This window comes from Stegostoma tigrinum, chromosome 21 (genome assembly GCF_030684315.1).
Source record: "Stegostoma tigrinum isolate sSteTig4 chromosome 21, sSteTig4.hap1, whole genome shotgun sequence".
Taxonomy (NCBI): domain Eukaryota; kingdom Metazoa; phylum Chordata; class Chondrichthyes; order Orectolobiformes; family Stegostomatidae; genus Stegostoma; species Stegostoma tigrinum.
Genome location: NC_081374.1, coordinates 3,340,328 through 3,353,003, shown reverse-complemented (window position 1 = coordinate 3,353,003; position 12,676 = coordinate 3,340,328). Strand labels below are relative to the sequence as shown.

The 12,676-nt window shown below is 43.9% G+C and overlaps 1 protein-coding gene and 1 pseudogene across 2 annotated transcripts in view; one reads left to right on the top strand and one right to left on the bottom strand.

Moving 5' to 3' along the window:
* The window catches only part of LOC125462645 (tyrosine-protein phosphatase non-receptor type 22-like), a 99,905-nt gene that overhangs the window by 58,848 nt on the left and 28,381 nt on the right, over window positions 1-12,676 (bottom strand). For both annotated transcript variants that reach the window (XM_059653302.1, XM_059653303.1), the window contains exons 9-10: window positions 11,967-12,033; window positions 4,478-4,555 (exon numbers count right to left, since the gene is read on the bottom strand). In XM_059653302.1, coding sequence (XP_059509285.1) covers window positions 4,478-4,555; window positions 11,967-12,033 — 145 coding nt within the window. The remainder of the gene's footprint in view (window positions 1-4,477; window positions 4,556-11,966; window positions 12,034-12,676) is intronic.
* LOC125462828 (large ribosomal subunit protein eL30-like) lies at window positions 7,554-7,899 on the top strand (annotated as a pseudogene).

The following is a 12,676-nucleotide window of genomic DNA, read 5'->3' as shown; positions in this document are numbered from 1 at the left end:
TCAAGAGTCCAGGGGCAGTATGTGGCTGATGAGAGACATTGAAGCTCTGGTCAGGAGAAAGAAGAAGGCATACATTGAGTTTAATCTATTGGATTCAAGTGAATCCATAGATGATTATAAAATGTGTAAGAACACACTGAACAGGGAAATCAGAAGACCAAAAAGCGGGTATGAGATGGATCTGGCAGAAAAGGTTAAAAATAATCCCAAGAGGTTCTATAACTATATTAAGAGTAAGAAGGTGGCTCAGGAGAGAATAGGTCCCCTTAAAGATCAGCATGGCTATCTGTGTGTGGAGCCACAGGAAATGGGGGAGATTTTTAATGAATATTTATCCTCAGTGTTTACTGAGAAGACAATCGTTGAGGCAAAGGAAATAAGGGAAACAAATGGGGATGTTTTGGACTGCACACACATTACCAGAGATGAGATGTTTGTGACCTTGAAGCTCATTAAGATGGATTAATCCCCAGGATCTGATCAAGTCCATCCTTGGACATTGTGGGAGGCTAGGGAAGAAATTGCAGAGGCCCTTGTACAGATTTTTTTTCTTCATTTTTAGCCACTGTCAAAGTTCAAGAAGACTGGAGGGTGGCTACTGTAATTCCATTGTTTAGGAAAGGCAGCAAAGACAAGCCAGGGAACCACAGGTCAGGGAGTCTGACTTTAGTGGTAGGCAAGTTATTGGAAAGGATACTGAGGGACAAGATCAACCAATATTTGGATAGTTATAGTCTGATTAGCAATAGTCAGCATGGATTTGAGTGTGGAAGTCACGTCTGACAAATCTTTTAGAATTTTTTGAAGAGGTAACCAAGAGGATAGATGAGGATAGAGCAGTGGATGTTGTCTATATGGGCTTCAGTAAAGCATCTGACAAGTCCCACATAGTAGGCTTATCACAGACATTAGGTTGCATGGGATCCAGGGAGAGCTAGCTAAGTGGATTCAAAATTGGCTCAATGATGGAAAGCAGAGGGTAATGGTTGAAGGTTGTTTCTCGGAATGGAGGCCTGTGGCTAGCAGCGTGACACAGAGATCACTGCTGGAACTTTGGTTATTTGTTATTTACATAAATGTTCTGGATGTGAATGTACAAGACATGATACTAAGTTTGCAGATCAAAATTAGGAGGTATTATTGACAGCCAGGAAAGTTATCAAAAATTTCAGAGGATCTTGATCAGATGGGGAAGTGGGCTGAGGTTTGGCAAAAGCAATTCAATGCAGACAAGTGTGAGGTGTTGTATTTTGGAAAGTCAAACCAAGATGGAACTTCTATAATAAATGGTAAGGTCCTGAGGAGTGTTGTGGAACAGAGGGACCTAGGAGTACAAGTACATAGTTTGTTGAAAGTGGCATCAGAGGTAGGCTGGGTGGTGAAGAAGGCATTTAGAATCCTGGCCATCATTGGTCGAGACACTGAGTACAGGAATTGGGACTTTATGTTACAGTTGTGTCAGTCATTGGTGAGACCGCATTTGGAATATTTTGTACAGTTTTAGTCACTCTGCTTTAGGAAAGACATTGTTAAACTGGACAGTGTGCCAAAGAAAATTTATAAGGATATTGCCAGGACTAGCAGTCCTGAGTTATAGGGAGGGGTTGGGATAGGATTTCATTCCTTGGAATGTAGGAGAATGAGGGCTAACCTTATTGAGGTGAATAAAATCATGAGGGGCATAGATAGGATGAATGCATATTGTCTATTTTCCCAGGGACAGGGAATTGAAAACAAGAAGGCATAGGTTTAAGGTGAGAGGGGAAAGGTTTAAGAAGGACTTGAGGGGTGACTTCTTCATGCAGAGAGTGGTGCATATATGGAATGGGCTGCCAGAGAGAGTGGTTAAGGCAGGTACAATAGCAAGATTTATAGAACATTTGGATAGGTACATGGATGGGAAGGATTTAGAGGGATATGGACCAAATACAGACAATTGAACTAGCTGAGGGGCACTTTGGTCAGCATGGACCATTTTGGACTGAAGGCTGTGTTTCCATCCTGTATTACTGTATGACTCTACAAAAGAGGAGTAGGTGTTGCATGTCTTAAAACACCAAAAGGTGGGTAAATCTGCAGGATCTAATCAGATGTATCCCAGAACCTTGTGGGAAGCTAGGGAAGTGATTGCAGAGCCCTTTGCTGAGAAATTTGTAGCATCGATAGCCACAGGTGAGGTAATGAAAGACTGGAGGTTGGCTAACATGGTGCTATTATTTAAGAAAGGTGGTAAGGAATAGACTAGTGAGCCCATGGAAGGTAAAGTTGTTGGAGGGAAACCTGAGGGATAGGATTTACATGTATTTGGAAAGATGAGGACTGATTAGGAATAGTCAACATGACTTTGTGTGTAGGAAATTCTGTCTTTCTAACTTGATTGAATTTTCTTGAAGAAGTGATGAAGAAGATTCATGGAAGCAGAGTGGTGGAAGTTGTCAAAACGAACTTCAGCAAGGCGTTTCAAGGTTCTACATGGTAGAGTGGTTAGTAAAGTTAGATCACATGGAATCCAGGGAGAGATAGCCATTTGGATTCAAAGTTGGCTTGAAGGTAGATGATAACGGTGGAGAGTCAATTTTTGGACTGGAGGCTTGTGGCCAGTAGTGTGCCATAAGGATCAGTACTGGGTTCACTGCTTTTTGTCATTAGGTAAATTATTTGGAAAGGTTAGTAGGTTCGCAGAAGACACCAAAATTGGTGGTGTGATGGACAGTGAGAAAGGTTCTTTCAGGGTACAACAGGCCCTTGATCAGATGGGCTAATGGGCTGAGGAGTAGCAGATGAATTTTAATTTAGATAAATGTGAGGGCTGCATTTCAGAAAGGCAAATCAGAGCAGGACTTAATACATTTAATGTTAGGGGCCTGGGGAGTGCTGTCGAACAAGGAGATCTTGGGGTACAGATTCAGTTCCTTGAAAGTGGAGTCACAGGTAAACAGGAATGGTGAAGAAGGTGTTTGGTATGCTTGACTTTATTGGTTAGTCCATTGAGCATAGGAGTTAGGAGGTCATGTTGTGGCTATACAGGACATTGGTTTGGCCACTTTTGTAATACCGCGTGCATTTCTGATCTCGCTGCCATAAGAAGGATGTTGTGCAACTTTGAAAGGGTTTGGAAAGGATTTACAGGAATGTTGCCAGGTTTGGAGGGTTTGAGCTGTAGTGAGGAGCTGAATAGGCTGGGGCTATTTTCCCTGGAGCACTGGAGGCTGAGTGATAGGCATGTAGAAGTTTATAAGATCATCAGGGGCATGGATTGGATGAAAAGGCAAGGTCTTTTTTCCAGGTTAGGGGAGTCCAAAACTAGAGGGCATCGGTTTAATATGTGAGGGGAGAGATTTAAAAGGGACCTAAAGGGCAACTTTTCACACAGAAGGTGGTGCATGTATGGAATGAACAGCCAGAAGGAGGTGGAGGCTGGTACAATTACAACATTTATAGGGCATCTGGATGGGCATATGAGTAGGAAGGGTTAAGAGAGATGTGTGCCAAATGCTGGCAAATGGGACTAGATTAGTTTAGGACATCTGGCTGCATGGATGAATTGGGCCAAAGGGTCTGTTTCCATGCTGTACAACTTTATGACTCTAAGAATCCAGGGAAGGAAAGAACAATCTACTATGAGAGAAAATAACTGTCCTTCTCTTGCTGCAGTGATCAGGAGGAGTAATGGGTTATAGTCTGTCCAGTTCATGCATTTCTGAAATAGCCTGTGTGATATTAACCTGTTTTCCTGCACCTGTGCTCAGTTACAGGTTACACCTTGGAGACAGACAATTAATTAACCCATGTTGTGTTAAAGTTAGTTCTGCTTACACTTTCAAATTACTGGCTTTTAGTGGAATCCAATTTCTTACAAGCGTGGCATTATTTGCAGGATGGCCCTGGGCAGCAAGGCAGTATTTAAAGAGGGTCCCTGGGAAATGTGTCACAGTATTTACAAGAGGTTTGCAGGAAAATGACAGCATTCATGGAATCCCTGCAGTGTGGAAACAGGTCATTCAGCCCATTCCCTGAGTCCCTGTATTTCTCATGTCTAAGCCACCTAACGTACACACCTGTAGGCATTACAGGCAATTTAGCATGGCCAATTCACCAAACCTACACATCTTTGGGCTGTGGGAGGAACCCAGGAGCACCCGGAGTAAACCCACGCAGACACGGGGAGAATGTGCAAACTTTTCACAGATAGTTGCCCGAGGGTGGAATCAAACCTGGCTCCAAGGGGCAGCTTGCGAACCATTGAGCCACCGTGCCACCCTATTTGTAGGGGAGTCTCTGGGGATTTGCATTATTTGCGAGGGGGTCCCCAGGCAGTGTGGCAGCATTTACAGTGTCCTTTGGAATATGATATAGGCTGCAGAAATGCAAGTTACTTCTCTCTTTCTGATTCAATGTGGAAGAGTCAGCTTATCTGATAACTGCTAATATCACAGGCTCTCTACAGCTTCCGCATTATTTACAACTTCATCAGTACCTTGGTTTGTACAATTGATGGTCTCTGTGTTCTCATTTCTTGAATCAGGTCATAAATGCTGAAATTTTCTGGAATAATCTGCAATGGAAAAATATTAATCAAAACACACGTAAAAACAAAAGACTTTGGGTGCTGATTAGAAATGTTCAGTATGTGATAAAAATAGAAAGTGCAGCAAAATCTCAACAATTCCCACAGCATTGGCAGAGACAGAAATATGACAAACAGAGACAGGTCAATGTTATTTCATTGTGTAGGCATTGTCAACTGAGCTGTGGCCAATTGGCTAAGAAGTTCTTAACTGGAGTCCGCACAGTAGCTCAGTGGTTAGCACAGCTACCTCACAGCACCAGGGACCCAGGTTTGACTCCAGCATTGGGTGACCGCCCACATGGAGTTTGTTTGTTCTCTCTGTGTCTCTGTAGGATTCCCCTGGGTGCACTGGTGTTTCCCCACAGTCCAAAGATGTGCAGGTTGGGTGGATTGGCCGTGATAAATTGTCCATAATGTCCAGAAATGTGCAGGCCAGATTAGCCATGGGAAAATACAGAAATGGAACAGGTCTGGGCAGAATGGCCTTCAGATTGGCCAAACGGCCTGCTCCCACACTGTAGGGATTCTATGAAGTCAATGATGTTTAACAGGCCACTATCTACATGCTGAATCAAACAAAAAAAGATCTTCAGCGGTACCAGTTTCTATCTTTCCCACATAGATTCTATTTCTGCCCGTAGCCTAAGCCTGAGGAACAGCCCAGCTCTTTTTCTTTGAAACAAATCTTTCAGAGATTTTATGATACACCTCTGGAGTAAGTGGGACTTGAATCTGGACTTCCTGGCTTAGAGGTAGGGAACACTGTCACTGCATCACAAGAGCCCCGAAGAATCCAGCTTTATTTCCTCTCTTTCTTTAATATGTCAGTGGTATTACACACAACTTTTGTCCCATCACCCTTATCACCAGTGGGACTTTTCATCTTTCTTCACATCACTAAATCATCCCTGTTACCAGTTATACACATACCATGCAAAGCACAACAAGGTCAAAGAACACAACTTCAGGTTTACTGGACCTGAAACATTAACTCTGTTTTCTCTCCACAGATGCTGCCAGACCTGCTGAGTTCTTCAGGCAATTTCTGGTTTTGTTTCTGATTTCCAGCATCTGCAGTTCTTTTGTATTTTCTAAAACAGACCAGCATTGTTTTTTTGGTGATAATGGGAACTGCAGATGCTGGAGAATCCAAGATAACAAAGTGTGGAGCTGGATGAACACAGCAGGCCGAGCTGCATCTCAGCAGCACAAAAGCTGACAAAACGTCAGCTTTTGTGCTGCTGAGATGCTGCTCGGCCTGCTGTGTTCATCCAGCTCCACACTTTGTTATCCAGCATTGTTTTTTTGCTTATTTCTTCTGTTGTATCTGGTGCAACTGAACAACTTTCCCACTAGCAAAATCACTGTGATGCTTTTTGTTGCTTTTCCTTTGAACTACTAGCATTACCCAGCCATGTAGTGAATTAAATATTTACAAGCAAAGCCTGTTAAGGGCGATGTAAACCATCAAAGGCGACAGGGGAGGTAGGGAAGACAGATGGGTTAAACCAAAATGTTGGGGAGTCGGAGGGGGAGAGAGGGCATGGTATCCCCTATGGTGCCCACCTCTCTAAAGGCATTGAGAGCATTGATGGACACAGCATGGTCCCTCTCCACAGGCACCTGTGCATGAAGATAACCACAGAAGACCATTGGCAGAGATGACCCCTTCCACAACTCACTGTCCGGACCTGTTGATAAAGAACCCAGCTCTTCTTTTTTATTGATTAGGAAATATAGATTACATTTAACCTGCTCAGAGATGTTATTGCACCCCTCTGGAGCAGGTGGGACTTGAACCCATGCCTCCCAGATCAGGGTAGGGGCACTATCACTGTGTCATTTTTCCCAAATCATCTGTGTATTTTTTTAATATAGTGAAGAACCTAGCTCTTAAATGTAAAGCCCAGACAGCATCACCTGTTCTCAGGTAACCAACCTTGAAGCTATTATGGTTTACCCTTAAAAGGAGCTTGACTTCTAATCCTGACAAAGAAAGAGGAATTCAATCACTGGAGGATGCTCAGAGACTGGGTGGGAAACTGATCCTCACTGTCATATCGGAATTGTGATGAAAAGTCAGAAAAAGATTGGACATTTAAGGCTCTAACAGGCAAGACGAGAGATCTTATAGGGAATCAAAGATGTGAATTGGCCATCCTGAGTCATTCTGTTTGGGGAAGCTGTTGGAGCACCACAAGAGGACACAAGCACAAAGGGAGAAGAGCCAAGTTCAGGCCAAATGTCACACAGATAGAAAGATTTGTGAAATATCAGGGAGCCGATGACTGTGCTGAGCTGATATGAAGGAAGAGTTGGGCATAGGGCAGATCAGCCATGATGTTGAATGGCCAGCGTGGTTTGAGGCATTGAATGGCCTACCCTTGCTCATATTTCTTATGTCCTTCTGTACAAACAGACTGATACTTGGTATGGGCTGAGGGGACAGTGTCTCTGGAGCTTCTCCTCAGCTGGTTGTGTATGTTGTAGATTTCTGAGGAAGGATAAGTTAGGAACACAAAATTACCATCTTGGGTTCACCTGGGTGCCACCACTGTTTGTCTCTGAGCAGAATCTGATACTGCCCTGCCAGACCTACTCCTCTTTACTGGCCTTCAGGCTCAGCAAACACAGGCAAGTGGGTAGACAAAGAAGGTGGTGGCCAAGAATCATAGAATCTTCACAGTGCTGAAGAAGGCCATTTGGCCCATCAAGTGGGCACTGACCCTCGAAAGAACAACCCACATACAACACCACTGTGAATCCACATGGGGTTTTAACTGTGGCTAAGCCACGCATCCCTCGACACTACAGGGCAATTTAGCACGGCCACTTAATCTGCACATCTTTGGACTGTGGGATGAAACTGAAGCATGTGGAAGAAATCCACATGGACACAGGAAGAATGTGGAAACTTCACAGAGTCACTAGAGGGCGGAATCTAACCTGGTTCCCTGGTACTGTCAAGCAGCAGTGCTAGCCAATGAGCCACTGTCCTGCCGAGAAGGCAAAAAAATCTTTGGAATCTATCAACTCCAGAATCCAGCTGGTTATGAAAAGCAGTTACTATGTGCTGGGTTACAAACCGTCTTTGAAAATGATTTGTCAAGGCAACACCGAGCTGCTTGTTATTGCCAACAACTATCTAGCCTTGAGGAAGTCAGAAATTGAATATTTTGTACGCCAGTACTGGTGTGCACGATTACAGTGGCAACAACAGCGAACTAGGTACAGTTTGTGGTAAATCTGAAGCGTGCACACTAGCTGTCATTGATCCTGGTGATTCTGAAATTTTCCGGAGCATGCCAAAACCAATCAGTAAGAAATAAACCCTGAACTGTATTACAAATAAAGTTAGTCTGTCAAAAAATTCCACAAAACTATATCAAATAAAGAGAAGGCAGATATAGTGAGGCTAGAGAGGAACTGTCCTCACTCAGCTCGCAAACCCTCCATTTCCAGCAACATCCTGATAAACTTTTATTGAACCCTCTCAAATTTAATAATATCCTTCCTACAGCAGACCAACCAGAACTGTACACAGAACTCCAGAAGAGGCCTCACCAAGCTTCTGTGCAACCTCAACATGACATCCTGATTCCTGTACTCACAGGTCTGAGAAATGAAGGCCAATGTACTAAATGTCTTTTCAACTACCCTGTCTACCTATGATGCAAATTTCAAAGAATTATGTACCAGAACCCCTAGGTCTTACTGTTCTACCACACTATTCAGGGCCTCACCATTAACTGTATCAGTCCTGTCTCAGTTAGTATTAATCTTACCAAAATTGAGAGTGAGAGGTCACCAGGCTTAAAGTAATTGATGAAAGAAGCAAAAATGATATGAGAAAAAGTTTTGTCACATAGGGAGAGATTATGGTCTGGAATAGACTGCTTAGAACTGGTGGAGACACTTTTAATGAATGCATCTGACAGAGAGTTAGAATGTAATTTGAAGAGGAGCAGGGTGCACGGCTACAGGGAGAAGACAGGAGAAGGGCATGAAGTGAGACGTTTCTCTGGAGAGCTGGTGCAGACCTGATGGGCACAATGCCCTCCCATTCTGTGCTGTAATAACTCTGTGATTCTGAGAATGCCATTTCAAACAAACTCTGCCATTCAGGTTCATCATGGGCTTTCATTTCACTTGAACATCCAGTCCCTACATCCTTTGGCTCCTGTGAAACCACAAATCAATCTATTTAAGTGTTAGATATATTCAACAATGAGTATTTACAGTCATGCTTTGAGTGAAGACATTTCTCCTCATCTCAATCCAAAATGATCAGTCCATTATCCAGGGAGTGTCTCCCTCATTCTAGTTAATTTAGTGCAGAGCAAACAACCTCTCTCCATCAACTCAGTCAGAATCTTAGGTTTCAATGAGATTACCTCGCATCCTTCTAAACATCAGAGAATATAGACCCACTTTATTCAGCTTATCATACAACAACCTTCTCATCCCAAGGATCAATCTCGTGAGCCTTCACTGAACTGCCTCTGATGCAAATATATCCTTCCTTATAAATGAAGACCAAAACCACACATAGCATTCTTTGTGTGGTCTTACCAAAGCTCTGCACACTTGTAGTAAGAATTTTTATTCTTGTACTTCAATCCTATTGTAATAAAAGTTGGCTTGTTACTTGTGTTCTTTGTTGCTTGGCCTACCTGCATGCTAACGTTTTGTAAAAACCAAAAGAACTGCTGATGCTGTGTTGCTGGACTTTGTTTTTGCTAACTTTTTGAGTTCCTTGTAAGAGTACATCAGAGAGACTGTAACCATTAACATTTCCAAGTGTCACACGTTTTACAAAATATTCTACTTTTCTGTTCTTACAATCAAAGTGAAGAACCTCATACTTCCCCACATTATATTCCATCTGACACCTTGCTGCCCACTGACTGAACCTGATTGCAGATTTGTGGCCTCATCACAACACTTTCTAGCTTTGCGTCATCAGCAAACTTGTGTTTGTTACAGTATGTCACTTGACTAAGTTAGTCCCTCCCAAATCTTTAACCACTGTGACCCCATTTTGAAGCCTGAAGATTGTCACATTTCCTCAGTGACAGCTGACAGAAGTTGCTGGAAAAGCGACCTGAAATGTCAAACTTTCCTCCTCCTCTGATGCTGCTTGACCTGCTGTGTTCATCCAGCTTCACACCGCATTATCTCAGATTCTCCAGCATCGGCAGTTCCTACTATCTCTGCAGCTAGGAAAATGTTGGTTTTAAATGCAGGATGTGGGATGGGGGGAGAGGGTAAGGAGTAAACAATAGGTGGGGATAGAGCTCAAACAGAGAGAAGAACAGATGGATAGAAGAAAGAGTTGATAATGATCTGACCTGGAGGGTGAATATCTGTTTATGGAGACTGTTAATGTCTAATTATAGGTAGTGTGTAATGGTAGGTTATGTTTTAACAAGGCCTGGTGTGAGGGGTAAGCAGTTTGGACTTAGGAGAGTTGAGATCCTAAAATGATTGAACTTGATATTGAGTCCGCAGGGCTGCAGGGACCCCAAGCAGAAAATGAGGTGTTATTGTTCCTGCATGCACTGAGCTTCGCTGGAACACTGCAGCAAGGCTGAGACAGAGATGTTAGCCAGGGAACAGGGTGGTGTGTTAAAGTGGCAGGCAACAGGAAGCTCAGGGTCTTTTTTGTGAGCAGAACATAGATATTCTGTGAAGTGGTCACCCAGTCTATGCTCCATCTCCCCAGTGTAGAGGAGACCACTTTGTGAGCAGTGAATGCAGTGTTTTGATTCTGGGAAGCACAGGTGAAGTGTTGCTTCACCTGGAATGTATGTTTGGGCCTTTGGATAGTGGGGAGAGAGGACATAAATGGGCAGGTGTTGCACCATCAGCAGTTACAGGGAAAGGTGCCATGGCACTGTAGGGGGAGTGTTGGGAGTGAAGGAAACTTGGACCAGGGTGTCCCAGAGGGAATGGTGCCTGCAGAAAGCGACAAGGGAGGGGTGGGGAATATGTGTCTAGAGGTGGCATCTCATTGGAGGTGGTGGAAGTGGTGTCTGATGATCTTCTGGGCGTAGATGCTGGTGGGATGGTAGGTGAGGATAAGGGGAACCCTATCGCTGTTGTGGGAGGCAAGAGAAGGGGTGAGGGCGGAAGTGCAGGAGATGGTTCGGACCCGATGGAGGGTCCTGTCGACCACAGAGCTGGGAATCCTCATTTGAGGAAGAAGGTGGACATTTTGGATGCTCCCTTGTTGAAGTTGGCCTCATCTGAACAAATGTAACGGAGACGGAGGAACTGAGAGAATGGGATGGAGTCTTTATGGGAAGTCGGGTGTGCGGATAGCCCAGGTAGCTGTGGGAGTCGGTGCATTTGTAATGGATATCAGTGGCCAGTCTATCTGCAGAAATGGAAACAGAAATGTCGAGGAAGGAAAGGGAGGAGTCAGAGAAAGACCAGGTGAAAGTGAGGGCAAGGTGGAATTTGGAAGCAAAATCGCTGAACTTTTACAATCCTGGATGAGAGAGGAAAGCAGCTCCGATGATATCATCGATATATTGGAGAAAGAGTTGTGGGTGGGGTCCGGAATAGGACTGGAACAAGGAATGTTCCAGATACCCCAAGTAGTCATAGGCATAAGGGGGCCATGCCGGTATCCATGGCAACTCCTCTTACCTGAAGAAAATGGGAGGAGTTAAAAGAAAAGTTGTTGAGGGTGAGGATGAGCTTGGTCAGGCAGTGGAGGGTGGTGGTGGCTGGAGACAGTTCAGGTCTTCGCTCCAGGAAGAAGTAGAGAACCCTGAGACCCTCCTGGTGGGGGACTCTGAGAGTGTGGTGGCTTATTAGAGAGGGAGCACAGTTGGAACTCAATCGCTACTCCACGGCAACCACTTGCAAATCAAAACATCAGCTTGTGACCCCATTTGGGGCCCTAACCGCAAATTTGAGGACTGATGGTCTAAGCCAATCAAATAAATCGTAAGTAGCTACTAGTCTCAGTTCGCAAACCTGAAAATGCCCCATTTATTCCTGTCTGTTAGCCAATCCCATGCCTACACTGATATATCACCCATACCTCCATGTGCCCTTATCTTATTGCATTACCCTTTTTACTTTTTCATGGAATGAGAGCATTGTTGGATAGGTCCGCATTTATCACCCATCTGTATTTGCCCTGAGAATAATTAAAAGTCAACCACATTGTTAAGGATCTGAAATATGCTAATATGCTTCTCAAATAGTTCTCAAGTTGTTCTTTTAATAAATGTGTTCATTTCAAACATTTTCCAGCTTCAGTATACTGTCAGTGAGATATTTTAGCCGAATGTGTTTTTAGATCTCTCAGTTCCCTGTTGCGATGCAAAGATGTTGTCAAGTGAGCTTCTTGTATGCAAATTGGATATTAAGATAACATTACCCCATCCTTCAGCAGCTTCCAGGTATAATCAATAGCACAGATCACACCGGTCCTTCCACAGCCAGCACTGTAAAGTAGAGGCACATTTTAGGAGATGGTATAAAAGAAAACAAGGCAATCCATTCCCATATGACATCCCCATTGTTCTTTTCAGTGAGGAACACGACTTCCAGGCTCAGAAGTGAACTAGAACCAGCAGAACCTTATTGCTGTACAGCAGGCCATGCGGTTATTTCAATGGTGGCTTGGTTTGCCATCAGTATTATGAGCTCTAATTGTGGCTGAGGACTCACTTTCAGCAGGTTAGGGAGACTGACTGACTACCCAACACTGCAGGAACGTTATCCTTGGTCAAGGAAGCCATCCAATCGGGAAGGAGTTCAGGGGTTGGCGACAAGGGTGAGGAGATGTGAAATAGGAAGAGATATGGGGTCTGGAGGAAACTCGATAAAAACTCACATTACTCCCCCAGCCACCGTCCTGTTTGTTGTGGGTTTCCTTTGATCTGTTTGATGTATAGTGACTGTCTCACTATTTTATAATGGAGAGGATCTCTATTTCTGCTGATTTTCACATTAAAAGAGCTCTTTTCTTGCCTACAGTAAACATCTCATGTCCAAACTGAAGCTTGGGTGATGGTGCAGAGTATCCAGGAGGGAAACTTCTACCTCTAGTCGTTAACTCACTAACGAGACTAAGGGATGTGTGTA